This window comes from Protomyctophum parallelum, assembly GCF_964188405.1.
Source record: "Protomyctophum parallelum genome assembly, chromosome: 12".
Lineage (NCBI taxonomy): Eukaryota > Metazoa > Chordata > Actinopteri > Myctophiformes > Myctophidae > Protomyctophum > Protomyctophum parallelum.
In genome coordinates this window covers 22,031,009-22,054,237 of record NC_139712.1, presented here as the reverse complement: position 1 = coordinate 22,054,237, position 23,229 = coordinate 22,031,009, and the positions used below count along the sequence as shown (strand labels likewise).

The 23,229-nt window shown below is 44.2% G+C and overlaps 1 protein-coding gene across 1 annotated transcript in view; it reads right to left on the bottom strand.

Annotated features, from left to right (window-relative positions):
- Positions 1-1,336: 1,336 nt before the first annotated feature.
- The window catches only part of plppr4b (phospholipid phosphatase related 4b), a gene marked incomplete at both ends in the record, with an annotated part of 60,200 nt that continues 38,307 nt past the window's right edge, over positions 1,337-23,229 (bottom strand). Inside the window, 7 exons of the mRNA XM_083777689.1 lie at positions 1,337-2,752; positions 3,147-3,349; positions 5,646-5,781; positions 6,785-6,955; positions 8,778-8,951; positions 10,522-10,579; positions 20,381-20,576. Coding sequence (XP_083633815.1) covers positions 1,337-2,752; positions 3,147-3,349; positions 5,646-5,781; positions 6,785-6,955; positions 8,778-8,951; positions 10,522-10,579; positions 20,381-20,576 — 2,354 coding nt within the window. The remainder of the gene's footprint in view (positions 2,753-3,146; positions 3,350-5,645; positions 5,782-6,784; positions 6,956-8,777; positions 8,952-10,521; positions 10,580-20,380; positions 20,577-23,229) is intronic.

Sequence of the window (23,229 nt, the reverse complement as noted above, 5' to 3'; positions counted from 1 at the left end):
TATGTATCTTATGTAACCCATTTGTAATGAGTATGAGAGGCCTCTCCCTATCCCATTGTTGAGACATTTACACCCTGGTGTCCAGAAGGACACCTACTGTAGTGGTTGTCAGTGCTCCAGATTTGAGACTGGATGCGCTGCCATATTTATTGTAGTAATTACTATACTCTGTCGGGAACAGCAATAACATTTACATATTGTAGCTTTATGCTGTAATTGAGTACTCTCTGTCTGTGTGTGTGTGCGTGCGTGTGCATGTGTGCGTGTGCGCGTGTGCGTGCGTGCTTCAACAGAGAATATTGGCTCATCACTAGCTACCATGCAACTCCTGCTATACATTACGAGCACAGCGTTTTATATAACCTTTGATATCATAACAAATCCAGTTGTTGAGTATGGGTTCTTTAAAATCTAGGCAATTATTTTTTTTACCCGGTGTCATAGATTAGAAAATAAAATATCATTACAATAATGTGGGTTTTGTGCCATAAATATAGGAAAGGGGCTTGATTGGGGACCATGGGAAACCTGCTTCAATAAGGTAAGGTACAGTATACATTTTGCAAGTTACAGTAAACGCATGTTTCAGTGCAAGTCACAGCATATTTGACTCCATTGCTACAGAAGGGATGCTACAGTATAAGCACACTTATGGTTAAAAACAGTTTTTCTTTTGTTGAGTTGTGTGGACTCTGTACATTGGGGACAATAATACAAAACATATCTCTGTCACTAAAACGTTTATATTTCATCTATTCAAATTATACTGTATTTTATATTAAATGGTCTTTTACTGGTGTACCTGTAGCACCCACCATTACACAGTATTTACAGTAGAGGAAAAAGTAAACATTGGTTTCACAGCTATGGTACAATAACTTTGCAATAGCTTTGCTACAGCTTCAGTGCTTTCATTTTAAACGTTGTTTTTATTCTATTTTGTTTCTTTATTTTTTTGTGATCCAAAATTCTACGCTAACCGTCTAAAAAAACATTATCGCTGCATTCCCAAACAGTTGGCACGGCATCGAACGCTACTATATCTTTTTAAGAATGATCACAAAAAAAGTACACAGTGATTATTTCTACAACACTTAAAAGGTTGTGCTTTAGTTTCAACACGTACAAAAAAAACAAAAAAACTCATGCTGCATAAAACCTTTCTCTTTTGTCTATATAACAATAATTATGTACAGTGAGTGCAGTGGTACTATACTGGCTCATACCACAGAGACATCGGGTTGCCGATGCACAAGTAACAGCCAAATCTGAATTCCTTTGTCACGTCTCTCAAAAATCTTTTTTTATGTTTTGTTATATATATCCCAACCCCGCGTTATTCCTTGAACGTGTGAGTCATGGACGTTCCCTTGTAGAAAATGTTCCGGGTGCTATCCGGGCTGTCGGCTCTCTCCGGGATCAGGATGATGTTGTTGGCCTTCCGCCGCAGCGTCGACTCGCGGCTCGAGGCCGACGACGGCACCTCCGAGCCGCCCTCCGCCGCCGCCGCCGCTGCGCCCCCTCCCGGGACGGAGACGGAGGGCCCGGACACGCCGTCCCCCCCCGGGGTCACGCGGATGGTGGAGAGACCCTGGGCGGGCGGCGGCCTCAGCACGCCGTGGCCCGTGTTCTGCGTGTGAACCGTGACGGTCGGCGACGACGCCGCAGTGGCGTTGTTGGCGACGCCGCGGTTGGCGCGCTTCCTGTCGACGGAGCCGTCGCGCGGCGTCGACTCCGAGCTCTCCGAGTCTCTGTTGAGGTCGTTGAGCTCGAACGACTGCTTCACGCCTCCTCCTCCTCCTCCTCCTCCTCCACCCCCGCCCGTGCCGTGATCCAGCGACCGCCACCGCCACGAGCCGCCGTCCTGGGCCGACGGGGGCTGGATCACGGGCCGGTGGTGGTGGTTGTTGTTGCTCTCGGGGTGGGCTTCCACTCGGACGATGCTCCCCGAGACGCCGTCCATCATGGCCGCGCTGCCGCCGCCCCCCAAGGGGGAGGAGGGGGGTGGCTCCTGCAGGTGGTCCGCCTGCAGGCCCCGGTAGCGAGGCGCCGCCGCCCCGCAGCCCCCGCCACCGCCGCAGCCGCCGCCGCCACCCCCCATGCTGCCCTCATCCAGGCTCTTGGAGTGTGTCTGCAGCAGGCCCTGCTGCTTGGACATGGCGATGACCTGCATGATCCGCGGCTGCCCGTCGCTAGTCCTGTAGGCCGCGGCGGTCGCCTCCGCCGCCCGTTGCCAGTTGGCCTGCACCTGTGCCTGCGCCTGTGCCGCTGCGCTGTTGGCCGCCATCGCCTCCCCTCCTCCTCCTCCTCCTACTCCCGTTGTCCTCGGAGACGACGCCGCGGTGTAGTACTGGTGGTGGTGGTGGTGGTTGAAGTTCTCGTGGGCCTCCTCCGGGATGTGCACGAGCTGCGAGGAGCCCGGCCGCGACTGCATCATCATGGCCGCCTGCATGACGCTGCGGCCGCCGCCGGCGATGCCGCTGCTGCTGCCGCTGCTGCTGCCGCCGCAGTTGCCGGGCAGCGTGGCGCTGGCGCCCGCCGCCATGTGCTTGGCCATGTAGGACTGAGCCACGCCGGAGGGGTCAAAGTCCCCCCCTCCTCCCCCGTTCAGGAGGAGGCCCACGGCGGAGGAGGAGGAGAGGGGCGGCGGCTCGGAGGCCACGCGGAGGAGCTCCATGCTGCCGTGGTGGTGAGGGTGCTGGGAGGACTGGCCCGACGACGAGTCCACCGACGACGAGAAGGAGTCGGGGACCTGCGGAGCAAAGCAAAAGGTATCCATAGTTAACCTATTTAGGCCTGACCTCAAATGTAAAAAGAAATCTTCTAAATCCTCCAGTTTTCTGAAATAAACATTTTCACGATTTTAAAAAAATAGCAGACCTACGAGCAGATGTACAACGAGTGGCACGCTACGAGCTTGTACATCTGCTGTTTTAAGATGTTGTTCTCCAATAGAGAAAAGCTTCCATGAACCAGGGGATGAGCAAATGACATCAGGACTTTGGCGCTCTATGCCCTCCCCTTACCGGCAGCACACTGACCTGTAAGGAACACTTACGGTGGCCCTGGTCCTCTGTCACTGACCTGTAAGGAACACTTGCGGTGGCCCTGGTCCTCTGTCCCTGACCTGGTCCTCTGTCACTGACCTGTAAGGAACACTTGCGGTGGCCCTGGTCCTGGCTGCTGCTCTTCTTCCACTGGGACAGCAGCTGCTTGGAGCGGCTGGAGTCCATGGAGCCGTGGTGCAGCGTGGCGGCGTGCCGCCGCGCGGCCTCCTCGTACGCCGCCATGGCCTGGGGCGTGTGCACCCGCGGCAGGGTGTGGCTGAAGGTCACCATGGGGTCCTTACCTGTTGGGGGCGCGGCGGACAGGGCGTTGCGGTGGTTATTGTCACTATGTATAACGACATTTTGTTGCACACGCAACTCATTTACCGCCGAGGTCGTCTTTTGACAACCTTCTGGCCCAAACGGCTTTGGGCATGTTTTTTTATTTTTTATTACGGTTCACAACTCTGTGCTGTACACGCTCATATCACTCTGGTTCTGCTGCGGAAAAAACAAAGAAATAAAATTTAAAAAACAGAAGTGAAAACTTCCCTGGCTTATAAATGCTGTCTTTGGGAACACAGTTTTTAGAATCGTAATATCTTGGATTCTTCTTCCAGGCTCCGTTTTGGATCAAAACCAGGTTGATTTGTGGCTCATTTCTATTAACGATATGATCGCCGGTTACAAAATATATTATTTGTTTGGGTGACTTAAATAACATTGTTGCGTGTATTATATTGTGGTATCTTGTATTAGGTGGTCTGGTGTAGCTTTATATATATTATAGTTGTAATTCACTTTGGTTAGTTTGCTTTGCTATTCCTAATTCCCTTTCTCCTTGTGTTGCAGTGGATTGGGGAGCAGAGCTGTGATGATCATTCAGCCAAGGGTCGGCACCTGGGCCCGGTGCCGACGCCCTGTATAAAAGCCTGTCTCCCCAGTCCCTTCCTCAGCTCTGTGTTATTCAGTTCTCCTTTGCTCCTCTCCCACCATGCACCCTTTTCAGCATTTGGGTTAATACATACAACATGCACACACATCTCATTCATGCATACACGCACTACACCAGTGTTTCTCAACCTTTTTTGTCCCGGGGCACACTTTTCATAGCCTAAAAATCTCGGGGCACACCTAGATATATGGTGTGTGTATATACTGTATATACCGGTGTGTGTATATATATATATATATATATACTATATATATTATTTATATATATATATGAACCCAATATACTTTTAAAAACACACATGACAGCACTCGTCAAATAACTTTAAAGAGAAAGAAAAGGACAGAGACAGTGCCTCAGTTTCACCAATTTATTTTTGAAAACTCATACAAAATATAGCACACAATGTTCAATTTGTCAATGCAAAGTAATACTTCTAAATAAAAAAAGGAGTTGTAAAAACAAGAAGAAAAATATTTTGCCACAATACAATGGTCTTAAACTTGAGCACTTTTGTACAAAGAAAATCGTAAAAAATAATTGATAAAAAGAAAAGTAAATATGTTTGACAAGTTCTGTCTCAGTCTGCGGACAGAAAGCACTTTAATTCCTCCCTCAGTTCATATACACGCGACAAAACCTTTCCTCTGGAAAGCCATCGAACCTCAGTGTGCAAAAGCAGAGTTTGATATTCCGCCTCCATTTCCTCGCAGTGTGGCGAACAGCCTGCTTTTCAGTGGTCTTGGCGTCTTGCTTTAATAAAGTTAACGACGCTTACTGCATTTTCCAACACAACTAACAGGTCTTTTGGTAAAGTCTTTGCAACCAGCGCCTCGCGGTGTAAAAAACAGTGTGTAGCCATGACGTCAGGATTAATCTCTTTCACTCGGCTAACAAATCCCTTGTATCGCCCGGTCATAGCTGCTTGTTGTTGTTGCTTGCTGTTTGCAAGCTTGAATCCACAAACTATACACAGCGGAATCGGGTACATTTTATCCCCAGTAAACTTGAAGCCAAACTTCATGTAATCATCACGGTACAGTCTGGCAGGGGCTTTCTTTGTAGGCGTTGCGTTGGTAGTAGTCGCCGTTCCCCCCGGCGGCGAGGGAGCGCTTGCTGTGCCGTCATCAGATGCAGGTGACACAGCGGCGCTGTCTGTGCTGTCGGGTTCTGGTGGTGTCTTTCTGGAGGGAACGAAATGTAGCGTCTTCTGGATGCATCTCTTTTTTGCTGCTGGTTCCATCTTGTAGTAGCTGTACAATGTGAATGCCATGTCTGTGCCCCATTTATACAGTAAAGTTGCCAGGCGATTAACATTTATATGGCCGATGGTCGTTAAGAGTCTATTGTTCCGTCGTCATGTTTTCGCACGTCTATTTAGACGTGTGACAACAACAACGACGCAACAATAGGACGCCTAGCTATCGCTTTCGGGGGAGGGCTAGTGTTACTTTTGGTCAAAATCTCGAGGCACACCTGGACAAATCAAAGGCACAGTAAAGTGCCGCGGTACATAGGTTGAGAAACACTGGTCTACATAACATATGCTACAAGTCTGTATCATATGCTATCTAAGTCTACAGAAATGCTATCTACAGACATCTTCCAGTGCCCCCTGGTGGTGACCGGCGGTCATTGATCCTCACCCAGCGGGCTGCGGGGAGACATCACGTCCACGTCAGCGCTGGAACGCTTCAAGGTGTCCCCGCCGCCGCCGCAGGAGGCCTGCTGCTGCTGGAGAGCCCGGTGCAGGAGGCCGTCTGAGTAGGAGGCGGGCAGGCCCTGCTGGTGCCCGCAAGGTTATAATAATTTTAGTTAACTGAAACTAATTAAAAAAAAAAAAAAAAAAAAGAAACGATAACTAAACTGAAACTGTATTGTGTGTCCTCAAAACTAACTGATATTATAGACAAAATACCCTTAGTTTTAGTTTTTATCAATATTTATATGCCTTTAGGATATTTATAATATAATCCTTTTAAATTCATTAGATTCATTTCCTCATTTCTCCAACAAGTTTTACGGCAGTTTTCAGCACCGTACGGCAGCATGTAGCCATGCTAATCCTAACCCACAAATAAACGAAAAAGTACGAAAAAAACTAAAACTAAACTATAAATAAACTAAAACTTAGTATTTCACCAAAATAAAAACTAAATATAAACTAGCATACCCGCTCTAAAAACTAACTAAAACTAACTGAATTATAAATATGTCAAAACTAACTAAAACTAAACTATAATGAAAAAAAACCAAAACTATTATAACCTTGGCTGGTGGTGGTGATGATAGGCAGTGGTGGAAAGAAACTACACTGCATTTATTTGCTTAAAGTTTTTCTTCTACTCCTCTACGTCTCACATAGGCAAATGTTGTACTTTTAACGCCAACACTTTAGTTACTATAGTTACTTTGTAGATTTTGATTATTATTACAAAACATACATTAACCACTACATTTCAGCCATTCAAAAAGACTTGATCTACTACAGGCTCACAATCCGTCGCGATGCGGTCATTCTGCATTATTGTCCTGATCGTTTCCATGTTGAAAACAACAGATATGGTATTGTGAGGTACCCATATCGCCCCACCCCTAACAGATATGGTATTGTGAGGTACCCATATCGCCCCACCCCTAACAGATATGGTATTGTGAGGTAGCCATATCGCCCCACCCCTAACAGATATGGTGTTGTGAGGTATACCCATATCGTCCCACCTCTAACAGATATGGTGTTGTGAGGTATATACCCATATCGTCCCACCCCCCTTATAGGTGATACCTGGTGGTGGTGGTGGTTCCCGGCCATGGCCTTCATCTGCAGGTGGTGCAGGACGGCCTCCTGGCTGATGTGAGGGAGGGAGCAGGGGGGGCAGTGGACCCCCCGGGGAGGCGGAGGCACGCCGGCGGCCCCCTCCTCGCTGGGCTGGAAGTTCCCCACGGCATACAGGCCCTTGGACGGGACGGAGGAGAGAAGGAGACTTTTTGGGGTGACCGGTGTCAGACTGCAGTGCATTCTATTGGCCTCATATGCACAACGCTGCCATCTTGCCATCAGGGTTCTAACCAGGTGCAACTTCCCATTAGTTTAGTTTAGTATGTGCGAGTGAGAAAAGAAACCCATGGAGGGCTTATATGTGGTTCTCACCAAAGATAATATACAAATAGTAAGGAGACAAAATAATCAATAACAATAACTGTGTGCGTGTGCATGCGCAAACCTGAGTGTGCCTAATGTACATGCATGTCCGTCTGTGTCCGAGTATGCACAATAAAGCTACATTACGTTAGAATCAAGTGGAGAGGGTTGCTTCAAGAGGCTGGCCCTCAATCTACATGTTTGTTTAAAGTTACAGAGTGAAGATGAGACAATAAGTATCTGTGAATTCCAGAGTAAAGAACCTCTGACTTTTATGGAGAACTGGCTAAGAGTGGTACGGCTGAAGGGAGGATGAATATTATCAGATTGTCTAGTATTATAATCATGGACTTGAGAGTTGGTCTTAAAATATTCTTTGAAAGTTGTAGGAAGCATATTTGGAAGGTGAGTGCATTTATAGATGAAAGAGCAGGACTGTACTATGTTAATGTCGTAGATAGACAGTACATTTAGATCTTTAAACAAAGGAGCAGATGGAGCCAAATAGTGAGAAGAGGTAGCTATTATTACACATTTCTTTAAAATATTTAACAATTTGTGTAGATTGGATGGATATGTACTTGCCCAAACAATATTGCAATACATGAGATATGGATAAATCAAACTGTAATAAAGTGTTAAGAGACAAGCCTGATGAACCCTAATTATCCTGATGGCAGCCCATTCATCCAAACAGAAAGGTCCTATCTGATGGTATTAAACAACGTCAAACTCACCAACAAGTATATAATTCAAGCTTTTCGTACAGCTGCAAAGTGTTTGTTTAACCCATATACTGCCTCCTGCTGGACGCAGAGCCAACCACAGAATGTTTTTGTAAATGTTTTGAAATAACAATAATTAAAAACTAAATGTAGTAAACAAAAAAAGACAAGGGACCCATACAAATGTTTCTGCGACCCACAAATGGGTCCCGATAAACCACTGTTTGGGAACCAGTGTTGATTTCGTCGACTAAAACTAAGATGAAAAATGTTCGTTGTCTACCTTTTTCCACTGATGAAAACTAAATGGAAACTAAATAAAAACTCAGCTATGATGACTAAAACTAAGACTAAATGTACTGACAATTTCGTCAACAAATAAAAACTAGACTAAAATGTTAGGAAGGGACTAGTGGACAAGAGATCCAAGTCATTTTACCCTTGAAAATAGCAGATCTGCTAATTTCAGAATGTAAAAACAGTGATTACGACACCATCAAGGCCCGCCAAAATACATTTTAGTCGACTAAATCACCTGTAGATTTAGTAGACTAAAATCTTATGATATTTAGTCGACTGTGGGCTGTATTTTGCGTGTGTTAAGTACCAGGTCTTATTCCCTAACTTGAGTAAACTAAAGACCTGGAGGCGTGATCAATGCCATTTGGCTATTCTGAGTGGCCAAAGAGCATTGATCACGCCTCCAGGTCTTTAGTTTACTCAAGTTAGGGAATAAGACCTGGTACTTAAGACACGCAAAATACAGCCCTATAAGTCTAGATTAACTAAAACATTCCAGGTGACTAAAATGTGACTACGGCTAAATGAAAACTATTCAAGAGACTATATGACTAAAACTAAAATCAAAAAATTGCTGCAGCCAAAAACAACACTGTTGTTATTTTTGTTACCAGGTAGATGGCGATGGCTCCTCCCAGGACGAAGCCCAGATAGACGTCCATGGCGTGGTTCTTGTACTGGATGATTCGCGTCAGGCCGCAGATGATGGCGCAGAATACGAAGGAGAACACCAGCAGTGGCTTCAGCAGCTTGGACGAGTCCGTCAGCGTGCTGTTGAAGTACATCTGCAGAGAGACGGAGGCGGGAGACATCAAAGGACCACGTTGCATTTTTATAGCGCTTTTCCAAGTGCTCAAAGCGCTTCACAACGGTTCATTCAATCATGCGTTGGGAGGTGAGGCGGCGAACAGTCGACGCCAGCGTCCTCACTTCCCACATTCACACGCCAATGGTGGCGAGCTCACACCGACCGACTCATTGGAGGCAGTAGGGTTCACTGTCTTGCCCAAGGACACTTCGACATGTGGACAGGAGGAGCCGGGATTCTATACCGCCGACCCAGGGATCATTGGACGACCTGCTCTAACTCCTGAGCCCCAGCCGCCCCATATAATTGGTCCTCACTAATAATCATGATAAAATGGCATGGTTTTTTCCATCTCAGTCTATGTCTCATATATAGGAGGGCTGTGGGCAGTTCATCATTAGGCAGATTATTTTTTTAAACAAGATTTATTTTTACAAAAATGTTTAGATTCTCATTATCGTGAGAACGATGGCTTCCCTTTTCGCATTGCAACTTTTCGGGACTAGAAAGCCTGCAGTTTCTATTAGCTTGTATTCCCCATCGATGATGTCACTGGAGGACGGTTTCTGCCCACAGCCCTCCTATGAGACACAGACCGAGTAGAAAAAAATGCGATTGTATGATTATTAGTGAGGACCTATTATATGAAGATAGGTTGAAAAGTGGTGAAGTGGTCCTTTAAAGGTATGAGGTAAGTTATATTTATTTAGTTGAAATGTGTATGGGTGTCCCAGCCTTTTGTTGCAAATTTAAAACATGTTATTTTAAAACCCACGTGTAACTTGTGTTGCTAAAACCTAGTGTTGCTGCTCGCAGTTATGCTCATTTGCTTTACGTTTTTAAATTGTATATTTTATTATTCTTCTCACACCGTTCAGGAGTGGGAGTGGCTCTCCTAATTTTGTTACAACGACGATGTCAAAGACTTAGATGACTTTCTATAAGTATACATAATACAGGCTGATCAAGAGAGAGAGAGAGAGGGAGAGATAAGGGGACAGATACAGATAGAGAGAGAAAGTAATGTCCTCTCCCTCCATTTGTCGTGCTCCAGTCATTGTGAGTCAGCAGTATTTTCCTAGCATGGGCTGCTATGATGCCAGCCCGTGCCCGCTGTGTGCCCAACACCTCAGTGTCGCGGGCACCAACACTCCGTGCCAGTCGCTCAACAGGCACCTGAGGTCATCCTTCCTTCCTCCACTCTGAGTCAGCACTGTGTGTGTGTGTGTGTGTGTGTGTGTGTGTGTGTGTGTGTGTGTGTGTGTGTGTGTGTGTGTGTGTGTGTGTGTGTGTGTGTGTGTGTCAGACGTCGTGTTGTTGTTGTAAACCGGCAGCTGTACGACTATAGGCTGACATTATCGCCTATTTACCCAACCTGGGCCGTTATTATTAAGGATGTTGTTGGATGGTGTTTTTCCGTACAGGCACAAGGGAAGTTAACCGTCTATTGCAAGGTTTCTGTCAATATATATAGGCAAAAAACACTACAAGAGGACAGATTCAACCTTGTTCCTTTTATTATTATCTTTTGTTTGTTTGTTACTCACCGAGATGTAGACGGCTGCGAAGGATGCTAAAGTGGCATGTTGAGACGGGAAAGATTTTCTGGGGGAGAGAGAAAGAGAGAGAGTTAAGTTTTGAATATTGTTTTCTGTTATATTTTTATTTTATTTTTTTGTTGCATTGTATGCTTTGGCAACACTGTAGTTATTACATGCATGCCAATATGGGGGGGGGGGAAGAGAGGGAGAGAGAGAGAGGGAGGAAGGGATGGGGGGTACATGTTAGAGTCATACTGTATGTAATAGTGTACAATTCGGTCTATTTTGGGTTTTTCGTTCCTATACATTGCAGAAACAAGTGGAGAGAGACAGACAGACAGACAGAGGCGTCACTCTCATATGCAGCCTCTCGCATATTGTGTGCAGTTCTTTTAGGCAGCAGAACAAATTGGGCCTATACATGCATTGCTTCACGTTGCGCTGCTGCGCATGAAGTGAGCGAGTGCACCCAGCGAGCCTCCAAGCTCAATTTCACACCTTGCTGTGGTGTGACTTGTGTGTGTGTTTTGAATGCAGTGTTGTAAATTAACTAAGTAGCCTACATTTACTCAAGTAATTTTAGTAATTTTGAGTAATTTTGTAATTTTTAGGTATTTATACTTGAGTATGTCCAATTTAAAATGTCAGTACTTTTACTTCTTCTCCACTACATCTCAGAGCCATATATTGTACTTTTACTCCACTACAATTATTTTAAACCTTTAGCTACTATATGTTGCTTTGTAGATTTAAATTTTGATTAGGAAACATACCGTAAACCACTTCAACCCTATATCTATATACATTTTGACCATTTGAAAATAGCAGATCTATATAACAAGAGAGAACGATACGCCTGCACACTGAATATCGGCCTGGTACAGGTGTTGTGTTCAGATCTACTGTACAAGCTCACAATGCGACGCATCACATTATGAACTTGTGAAATGGGACATTCTGCAATACTTAGCACTTGTACTTTTAGTGCTTTATAAGTACATTTTGATGCCGATACTTTTGTTGAATACGAAACATCTACTGTAATGGAGTACATCTACATTGCAGTATTAATACTTTTACTTAAGTAAAACATTTGAGTACCGCTGGTAATGATTCATGCATTGATTCACGGATGGTATAACAAAAATACAAAGACATCATAAACATCTGACATAAATTATTTGGCAACATAAATAATAAAACAATGGATACACAGTATAAATGAAAAATAAAAAAGTACATATAAGTAGAAAAAATGGTATGTGTAGTGTGTGGGTGCATGTAAGAGTGGAAGTCATTCAATTTGTTAGATTCTATTCATCAAATAGGTCCTATTTAGCATATTTAAAATTATTTAATGAAGTAGAATCTGATGAGATCACAGTATGACAGTTCCATATAGCATCAGTAATGTGTGCAAGAAGACGTTATCCCTATAATGACACTTTGTGTTTCACTATACGGGCATCATTTCTACAAGAAAAGCATATACGGCCACTGCATTCAGTGATTCAGACCTTCATGTTTAAACACGCTCTAATGTGACTGCTGAGTTCAGCGCTAATTACACTCTCACAGTCTGTAAATGAACCTCTATACCCGTCTATTCACACACAGCTCCATCCCTAGCTGTGACCTACTTTGTGTGATGTGCGCACGTGTGCGCGTGCGTGAGTGCGGGCGGGCGGGTGTGTGTGCGCATGTGTGTGTTAGCAGATAATCCTTTCTGTTCTTGGACAAGTCCAGGTGTGTCTTGGGATTCTGGGAAAGTGAGAAAACACAGATGTAATGTAGGGCGGGCGGGTTGGGGGGGATTTAATTATTATCCCTGCACATACATTTCATTTTGGGAAATGTATATACAGTCTGACATGTTTGATTTGATTGTCTGATCTATTTGTTTGATAATATCAGTTATCAATGTATTTATTTTTTTATCTTTTATCCCATTTTGCAACCCATTTTTTCACCCAGTGTCAATTAGCTAACGGACCTATACCTCATGCTTCCTTCTATGCATGAGGAGTCCAAGCCGCTTCTTTTCAACTGACAGGGGGGAGTTTCCCTGGTTGGACGTAGCGCGTGGAAGGAACACGTTATTCCGACCAGTTACTTTCACCTTCATCAGGTGCCCCGGCTGGCCAGGGGGAGGCAGTTTAGAGACCAGGATTACTGCATGTTTTTGTGAGGGTATACCTACCCGGGATGCACAGGCAGATTAGACACACCAACGGACCGACATGCGGAAACAACGGTCGGACATGTGGTCGAACATGCGCTGCTCCCGTGCTTGCACTTAGGTTTCTGGTTTAAGGACTTCAGTGTTTTGTACCGAACAGTACAGAGTACAGAACAAAGAATGTTTGCTTTTGCGGGTCTGGGCAATTATGTTTTAGCTTCTTTAATGCCAGTATTATTTTTTAGTTGGCTAAGACTAGATTAAAACTAGTTTAAGTAGCCTATAGGCAGGCCTAAAGTTCAATGGTGTGTTCAAAGACTGAGCTTAAATTATAATTTGCTACTAAGCCTAAATTGTAAAAATACCTTTAGTCTTACTAGAATGACTAATGAATGATTTTTTGTTGCCGTTCATTGGGCCGCCTCAGCAATACGTTCTCGCACACATGGTTCACTCAGCCAATCACACACTCATTCCATCTTCATACCGGCTATTTAAACTGGAAGGGTTTGCACTGCTCCTCCTGCTTGCTTGCTTTGCTGCTGCTGATTCTGCTGCGCTGCCGTATGCTAACGTTTTGCTGCTCACCCTCCACCACCCCAGCTACCACCTGTCGTTTTGGATCTGCTGTATAGGTACGGGGGATTCGGAGTCCCTATGGTTGGGACTGATGCACTTGATCTGAGCAGGGGAGAGCCGCCATGGTTGTAACATTTTGCACGTTTCACTCTTTTACTCAGAGATCATCCGTTTATCTACATGTAATATTTTCAGGCAACGGACCTACACATATAAACCACTTCAAGTTTTTCAATTGATAAAACAGGTCGGGAGTTATTAAACCGAACTTGGACGCTGTCCCAGTGTTACATTTGCTGCGCATATGGGATTAATTGTAATGCCATGCGCAAAAAATGTAAATGTAATGCTAAAAAACACCATTAAACATATCATTTTCAGCTTAAACAATTATATTTCATTGAAGCAACTCTTTAACATTGTTTTCATGCTATGGATGTGATAAGAAAATGTATCAAACATAAGGGAAATATTAAATAGTACCGGGTGTACCAGTTTGAGTGTTTGAGTCGATCAGTTCAATGGGAAAATACATACAAGATAAAACGTTTGATTGATTGAGTTGTACAATGTTATACAACCCTAAACTAATTTAGAATACACTCTGTAATTGAAAGACAGCTGCCAGAACATAATATTGGCCAATATGTCAAATATGTAAATATTACATATAATTGTGTGAAATGGTATGGCGTGTTACAATTGACCCACTTTTGCAAGTTGTTCTTTGGCGTTGCTTACAGACCAGAATGAACGTGTATTTCGTCTAAACACGATGCAAACTAATGAAGAACATAAGCATGAAGACATCCATGTGGATTTTTACTCACCAACATCAAAGAAAATGCCCACAGATACTCCAGGTGTAAAATGTTACGCCTTTTGAGAAAAGCCAGTTTTTCGCCAATAATTCCCAGTAGGATGAAGGTAAACACTTGAAACTTTCTGGGCATGTAGAGTAAACATACTGACGCGATGGCGTCATGATGGCGTTGACCAATCAAGAGATAACGTGCATGTTACAACCATAACCCGTTACAACCTTGGCAGCTCCCCCCCTAAAAAGCAGATCCAATTAATCGCCAAACCATAATAAATATATTGCTCATATTATTCCAACCATTCTTGAGTTGTCCTGTCTGAATAATAATAATTATAAAATGAGCTATTGTAAAAAATAAGAACACAGACAATTGCAGATGAAGCTGCTATGGGAAAGAATGGCTCTGTTTATGCCAAGAGGGCTTTGGTTATAATTAGTTACCTTAGTCTGTAGCTACGGTATATCCTTGCCAACAACCCTGTGTCTCTGCTTATACACACGCGCACACGCACACATGCACACGCACACACGTGCAGCAGCCAACACAGCAAAATTAGCCAAGGTTCCCATATTGCGGCTCTTCATGGGTTGAATGCAAAAACAAACCGTAGTGGAGAGAGACACACACACACACACACCCACACACGCGCGCACACACACACAAACAGTCACACACATAGCGATACATTGTTGATGCCTGAAGATACTCGCACAGTGTTGTGTCGTGGCATTTTGTGGGTCATCACATTTCAGTACATCTCTGCTATGAAATCCTAAATGCTAATTTGAACCCTGAGAACGTAGACATGTAGCATTGCAGGCAGTGGCGGACAATCAATCAACCACTAGTGCCACGAGTCAAAGGATACACAGTAGGCCTATATGATACTCCAACCACTAGTACCACGAGTCAAAGGATACACAGTAGGCCTATATGATACTCCAACCACTAGTACCACGAGTCAAAGGATGCGCAGTAGGCCTATATGATACTCCAACCACTAGTACCACGAGTCAAAGGATACGCAGTAGGCCTATATGATACTCCAACCACTAGTACCACGAGTCAAAGGATACGCAGTAGGCCTATATGATACTCCAACCACTAGTACCACGAGTCAAAGGATACGCAGTAGGCCTATATGGTATACGATGCTCCTGGTCAAATATTACTCAAGTCAAGTCATAGTGTTTGGGCCTAGTGGCCCTGGTGTTATATACCGGGGTGCATACTTAGTTTAGACATCGGTTAGACATGGGTTAAGGTTAGGTTTAGGTGTGCTGCCCCGTGGGAGGTTAGGTTTAGGGTGAGGGTTTGAGATAGGTTGTAGGACTAATGAGTCTAAACCAAAAACTGTCTAAACTAAGTACTGCACCTGTTATACCCACCAACCTTGGTCCCCTGCAGCCTTATGCCAATTGCCAAACCAGTTGTCTCCAACCTTGGCGTCAAGTTTGACAATGCACTCAAACTGGACAAACGGGTCAACACAGTGGTCAGATCCAGTTTTTATCACCTGAGGGCTGCTTGCCAAAATCAAGTCTGTCCTTTCTTTTAACGATTTTGAACGTGTCATTCATGCTTTTATCTCCACTCGTTTGGAACTATTGCAACACACTGCATGTTAATTGGCTTAAACCAGGCCTCCATGGCACGTCTAACAGCTGGTCCAAAATTCTGCGGCGCATCTCCCAACTGGAACGCCTCAGGCGTGACCATAATTATAAAACCTGTTCTGGCCCTGGCACTGACTCCCCATTCGTTTTAGAGTTGATTTTAAGATTGTATTGTTTGTCTTCAAATCACTGAATGGGGCTGTCACCGCACTATCTCTGTGATCTTGTGGAGGTTTACCCCCTCAAGGTCATTGCAGGCCAGTTGAATCTTAAGGTCACAAAAAAGGCACGTCTAAAGACCATAGGTGACCAAGCTTTTGCTGTTGCGTAGCCCCCAAACTGTGGAACGACCTCGCCTCCCATGTCAAACTGGCCCCCACCATCCAAACTGTGGAACGACCTCCCCTCCCATGTCAAACTGGCCCCCACCATCCAGACTTTTAAATCTCGCTTTAAGACCCAGCTTTACACTTTGGCTTTTAATTCCGTTTGAGCGTTTCTGTGTTTTTGTGTGGCTTTTGTGATTTTTCAGTTTTGGCTATACAGTGTATTTAGCTTTTAACTTTCTGTACAGCACTTTGTGAACCCTGAGTTGTGAAATGTGCTATATAAATAAAGTGGATTGGATTGGAACTACAAGGGAAAGGTGCAGTGAAATGTTGCACTTCAGTTAAAGAGCTGGAGTGTGTATATGTGCTTAAATATAATCACACTCGTGAGAAGTGAGGGGCGCACAATGCATTTATATTCGGCCAGATGTCTTTAGTCCATACTTGGCTGCATGGCAAACGATCTACAATCTACATCATAAGTGCTCTATAACCAAATCTTCACAAGCCATGTATTGGAGGGGCTATAGCGCCCCTAAAAAAATAAATACATAATACAGTCCAGTACACAAGTAGGGAATTCTAGGCGGTCCCCAGACTCCCCACTCAGGTAAATTATTGATAGTCTACGGTATTTCCATTTGTATAGTCGCAGAGCTATACCTGAACAAGAAGTGGGTCCTTTTGAAATGAAATAGGTTGAGGATAAGTTTAGCACTGCTATACAGTGTGCGCGTGCGTGCGTGTGCATGCGTGTGCGTGTGCGTGTGTGTGTGTGTGTGTGTGTGTGTGTGCGTGCATCCGGTCACCGCTCAGTATGAAGCCATTGAAGTATAGGTCTATCCATCGTCCAGTTTTCGGTGTGGCGGTGATCGACCACCGGAAACCACAACATGGCACTCCGCGGTACGTTTCGCTGGTCACCCCCTTCACCGAAAACTGGACTATGAATCCATGTATGCCTTACTGTTCATATTGGGCATGGGGAGGTGCTCTCCAGAAGAACGGCCATTTGTGGGTTTTCTTCTGTCCAAGTGCCTGCGCATACAGTGTGCGCCTTGACGTAGCCATTTGGTGACCTCATTAACGACAACATCAAAACGCTATATCCATTTCTCTTTTTCTCCCTCGTAATTTCTATCCATGGCTCTCATTCTCTTCCCCCCCCCCTCTCTCTCTCTCCTATCTTTTTCATTGTGACCAAAATAGAGCTGTCTTGGCTCCTACGCTCGGGTGTGAAAATAGATACGTGTGTGTGTGTGTGTGTGTGTGTGTGTGTGTGTGTGTGTGTGTGTGTGTGTGTGTGTGTGTGTGTGTGTGTGTGTGGCTGTGCGCACGGCACGCACACGCGCGCACACATGCACACATGCACAACACGGCAATCAGCAAAATCCTCCCACGGCCATGCAGAGAAACTCTTAATTGCAGCAAGACTTGAATCCTTGGAACCGTATTTTTTTATTTATTTTATTTTTTACCATCGCTCTACTCGAAGAACAAACCTTGATACTGTTGCCGCATTCAAATTCCACACGCTGTACGCTCATTATATGTTCATATTCAGAATCAGCTTAACCGAAACATTTCGGGGTCATATAAATTCCAACTAGAAAAAGTGTGTGTGCGTGCGTGACACGACTTGGCCTGTTAAGTGGCATTGCGTTGTGGCGATGTGTACAAAGCGGGCTACTCCTGAAAACTTTAGAAGCCAATCGTAGCCAATCAGGTTGGATTATGAGAAATCAAACTAACCCGCCTTGATCACATGACTACGGAGAGAATGATTTGCGTGAAATTTGGATACAATCTGAAGGAGTAATATTAGAAAATGTGTTTTACATATGTCGACCTCCTGGTGGCGCTATGAAGAGCAGATGTGAAACATTCCATGCAAAGGTTGTTCCTTGGCCTCTAGGGAGTGTGCATACAAAGTTTTACACAGATCCGTGTTAAGAGGTAAAAACACTAATCGGCCAGTTATAGCGCCACCTTGAGGCTGAGTTGAAAATGTTCCAGTGGCATTTCTTCCTCGGCCTAGTGGGAATGTGCGTGCACAATTTCACGGAAATTCATGATTTGCGGCATCAGGAAGGAGACAGTCTGAAAAGGTTCAGCTGTGGCATTCAGGGAGTGTGTGTGCAGAGTGTGGCTGCGATCAAGCCAATGGTGCTGGAGATTAGCTGTCCACAGACGGACGGACGGATGGACACACACAGACGGACGGACCGAGTGCAAAACATACTCTCCCCATGCCTTCGGCCTGGTGGAGACATTAACTTACATTTAAAGGGGAATTAAACCCAATGTGTGATGAGTTTAGTGCTCCCCATGGAGCCCCTCACACACACACACACACACACACACACACACACACACACACACACCCACACACACACACACACACACACACACACACACACACACACACACACACACACACACACACACACACACACAGCTCTGGTCCATAGCCTATGCTTATATGATTCTGCCCTGCATTGGCTATGCTACTTTCACTTTTAACTCTCACATGGAACTCAGACCAGCCTCTCCTCTTTAGCGTAAATAAAAAGAACGTTTTTGCTACTCACCAAAACAAAGGCGGGTTGTGTCATTAGAAAGCCTACTTTCCTTAGTGGATGCACTCTGAGCCCCCCACCACACGTATAAACGGTAGTTTTTGGCCAAAAAACTATTTTGTTTCCACCGGAAGAAAAATACTTTTAGTTACTCCAATGCGCCTTCTACCGATATTGCCAGAGAACTGCCTCATAGAGAATATTTTTCCTCCGGTGAAAGAAAATCCCTTTCTGGCCAAGAAAGTACAGTTTATACGCGTGGTGGGGGGCTCAGAGTGCGTCCACTAAGGAAAGTAGGCTTTCTAATTACACAACCCTCCTTTGTTTTGGTGAGTAGCAAAAACGTTCTTTTTGGTCTGAGTTCCATGTGAGATTTAAAAGCGAAAGTAGCATAGCCAATCCAGGGCGTATCGTAGAAGCATTGTCTATGCACCAGAGCTAACACCCCACTTTGAGAACCGCTGTTAGCATGTTGTAAGCAACAAGGTGGCCTATACAAGGCATCAAGGCACGGCACCCTTGATCCAACCCTACAGCCCTCACCAGGGACGCACACATAGACATCAAAGGGGGCTTCAGCCCCTGCCCTCTCTCTTGTCTGTAAAACAAACTGCGCTCTCCTTTCCAGAGCGCGACTGCAGCTATATGTGCTGGCCCCTCACCAGCTCACTGCGATCAGCCAACGCAGCAAGTCTGACCGAATTGACCAATATACTCCAACATGTCCTGTGAGTTTGGTCTTTTCACTTTTTGCGACACATTGTAGGTCGGCTATTTTCACATGGACGGCTGAAGTGGTTAATGTATGTTTTTGTAATAATAAAAATCACAATCTACAAAGCAACGCGTATAACTAAAGTGCTCAAACAAGTGTAGTGAAGTAAAAGTAAAATTAGTAGTGTAGGAAAAGTAAACTACAACGAATACCTCTAATTTCTACTTTAAGTACAGCCCTTTAACCGATTCAGGACGGGAACCCCTTTTGGTGTTTTAAGCATTATGTTATACTACACGCTTGTAGCTCTGCTATTTTTGAAAAATCTTGAAAATGTGGCACACATCTTCGAATATATACTTTTTTAACTCATATCTTTGCTTTCAGGGTGTCCCTGAAACAACATATTTTCCGATGGGGGTCCGCGGCCAAATACAGATGATTCTGGAGGTCCTTGACATGGAAAGGTTTGAGAACCACCTCAACTCAAAACCTATGGTTTTTCAGAAAACTGTCAGGACTTATAGAAGACATTTTGTGGAATCCGGTCTCGGGGTTTAAATGGGTAAAGTAAATGTGCCTTGTCTTCCTGTTCTGTTTGGTTTTCTGTTACTCTGTTGGTTTTGTGTATCTTATTTTGTAGTATGGTCCCTAGTGTTTCCTGTCTGCCTAGTTACTGTTCCCTACCTTGTCTCACCTACCTTGTGATGTGTCAGTGTTTTCACCTGTGTCCTCTTTGTCCTGTTAGCCTATCCTGTGATTGATTGTATTTTGAGTTCACCTGTGTCTAGTTAGTCGTTGTCTATTTATATAGCCCAGTTTGTTCAGTTCCTTGTCAGATCGTCATTTAATGTCAGCGTGTATACTGTGTCCTTATTTCGCCTGCCCCATTTCATAGGAAGTTTAAGTTATAGTTTAATAAACATCCTGAACTGTGAATCTTGCCTTTTGGTCGTACTGCTTTTGGGTCCTCTGAACGCACCCAGACAAAATGTGCTTTGGTTATACATTCCACCTACTGTATACACCGTTCCTTCTCCTCACCTGCCCTGGTTGATGGCGGCGGGGTCCGGGCCGGCGCAGATGTCGTCCAGGACGTAGGGGTTCTGCTCACAGGTGACGTTGCGCGTGCCGTAGTCGGGCCGGCACACGGTGAGGAAGTACGGCGCCGGGTAGCCCGTCATCAGCTGCAGCACGTCCGTGATGAGGGCCGTTGCACACAGGCCGAACGCGTGGACCCCTGGGGGTGTTGGTGGTGGGGGGGGGACGAGGGTAGGGAGAGCACAAAAAAAATCACTCATTTCATGAAGAAATCTAAGAAAATCTAAGTAATTCATAAATTAGCTTTTCTCCCAATAAGCTATAATATTTCCATGAATTGACCCATTCAGGCCTGAAAAGAAATGTCTAAATCATGACAATTTTCGGAAAGATTTGAGGCACATTTTAACGCTTTTTCAAAAAAAGCAGACCTACAAGTTCATAGCGCCACTCGGTGGCGCGCTATGAGCTTGTAGATCTGCTATTTTTCACCGGCACCGGTGACCAGACCCCGTGAAATGCTTGTCTGTAATAACCTGGAAAAAAGGAATAATAACAAAGTAAACAAAGTAGCATCAATAAAATAAAACAACTTTTCTTTGAACGATCGATGCTATCATCATTGACGGATGATATAAACAGGGCTTTAATCTCTAATTTTAAATAAATGCATAAATAAGACAAAAAAGACACAAAAGAACAGAAGGTTTCTGCTCGACATTGACTATATGAATAATATATGAACTGCACACAGACACACAATATGCTAAACCAAACACTTGGCAAATAATGCAAGTGGCACGCACGCACGCACGCACGCACACACACACACACACACACACACACACACACACACACACACACAAACACACACACACACAGTTTTCTATTCAACTTCTATTCAAGGTCTTATCAGGGTTCAGTTTAAATAATTCATTAGGACAGTCAGGTTCTCAAAAAAAATACATATTAGCGTGAACACAATTCTACACTACCCTCATAATGCCGTCAAACAAGTCTATGAAGCTATCTATGAAATCTATATAGATCTCTCTAAAAGGTCGTCCTCAGACGTCCTCCATCACTTCCAGTCATCCTGGTTCTCCGTACATCTGTCCTGCTCGTTGGTGCTTTGTGCTCCTGCGTCGTCTTTCTCACTTACATCCACATAATGTTAATGTTGGACGTCCTCGTGACCGGTGCCCGTGTGTTGGTTCCCACAGCACTATAACTTGCTGGCTGGCAGCTCTTGGTGTCTTTGACGGTGTATAGTGCAGGTAGTGTATATAGTCTCAGTCTCCTGGCTGATATTTTCTGACTCCACCCTTGGCATTCCATCATACAGATTCTTATTGGTGACATGTGTACTCTGGGTTAACGCTGATGTTAACCCATTTAGACCTGAGGCCGACAGTTTTCTGAAAAAACGTATGTTTCTGTATCAGTGGTGCTCAATATTTCATGTTAACGACCCCTAGAATTATATGTATTTGGACGCCGACCCCCATCTGGAAATATGTTTTTCCAGGAACTCCCCCCAGAAGCAAAGATTTTAGTTAAAAACTTTCACTCTGATGAAATGATTTGAGGCACATTTTCATGATTTTTCAAAAAATAGCGGCCTACAAGCTCGTAGCGCGCTATGAGCTTGTAGATCGGGTGCAGTACTTAGTTTAGACAGTTTTTGGTTTAATTGGCACCTTTCTAGAGACTTTTGCTCAGTAGTGCTTAGCTCCTGAATACACAAGAATCGTTCAGTTTGGCCCAGGCCGTAGCGTAACGGTCTGGGCACCGGACTGGTGATCCAGTCGCGGTGTGCCACGGGTTCGACTCCCGAACCCGACACGGCCTTTACCGCATGTCATCCCCCCATCTCTCTCCCGTTTCCTGTCAGCCTACTATCTGTCCCTTAAAAAATCAATAAAAGGCGTAAGCCGCAAAAAAAAAAGAAAAAAAAAAAAAAAAAAAAAAAGAATCGTTCAGTTTGTGATAAAAGCATGAAATCTGGTGCACTTATAGCCAAAGGCATTACCAAAAGATTTGGATGTGGAGGCATCTTGAATTTTCATCACGGCGCCCATGGCAGCCATTTTTCAAAATGGCCGCCAGCAACAACTGTTTTCTAATGAGTGATGGATATAAAATGATATTGCTGACACAATTTGTTGAATTTATTTGCCATACGTACTTGGTAATGTGTTTTTGGGATAATTGAACATTCTCATTGAAAATTCAAAATGGCCGCCATCTTTTCTGGCTGGTTAGTTATGGATGATCTCTGTGTTGAATTATACATTTTTGTTGATGCAAAATTTGAATTAGGAACTTTAGAATTTATAAAGAGCTTCCTTCTATCTCATAAGACTCATTAAATATAGAGTGCTGTGACCCTATAGAACAGGTATTTCAGGTACTATATGATTATACTAGGAAGATTTATTTCTTATTTTTATTTTATTTTTCAGTGTACAGAAAGTGTTCAAATTATGTTTTCATGTGGCCACACCCACCATCTCATTAAGTATACCTGGTTATCACCTTAGCACCACCCACCTGAACTTAATTAAGCCTCGCCCACAGTGTTGTATGATAATGGGGGAGGGGTTAGGGTTATGATCACAAATGGTGTATTTTCGATTAATTGGGCCTTTTGACTCAAAGACTTTCAGCTTTTAGGAAGAAACCAAAAATACACAGAAGACATATGCTATTTGAATATTCTAACAACATCTGGGGGTCTATTAGAGTAATGTTAACGCCATAGACACATACAAAACAGGAAAAGTACAAAAACTCCATCTTTAAGTGAAGCCAAACCTAGGGTGTTGCACAGGGAAGACTATTCACACCTC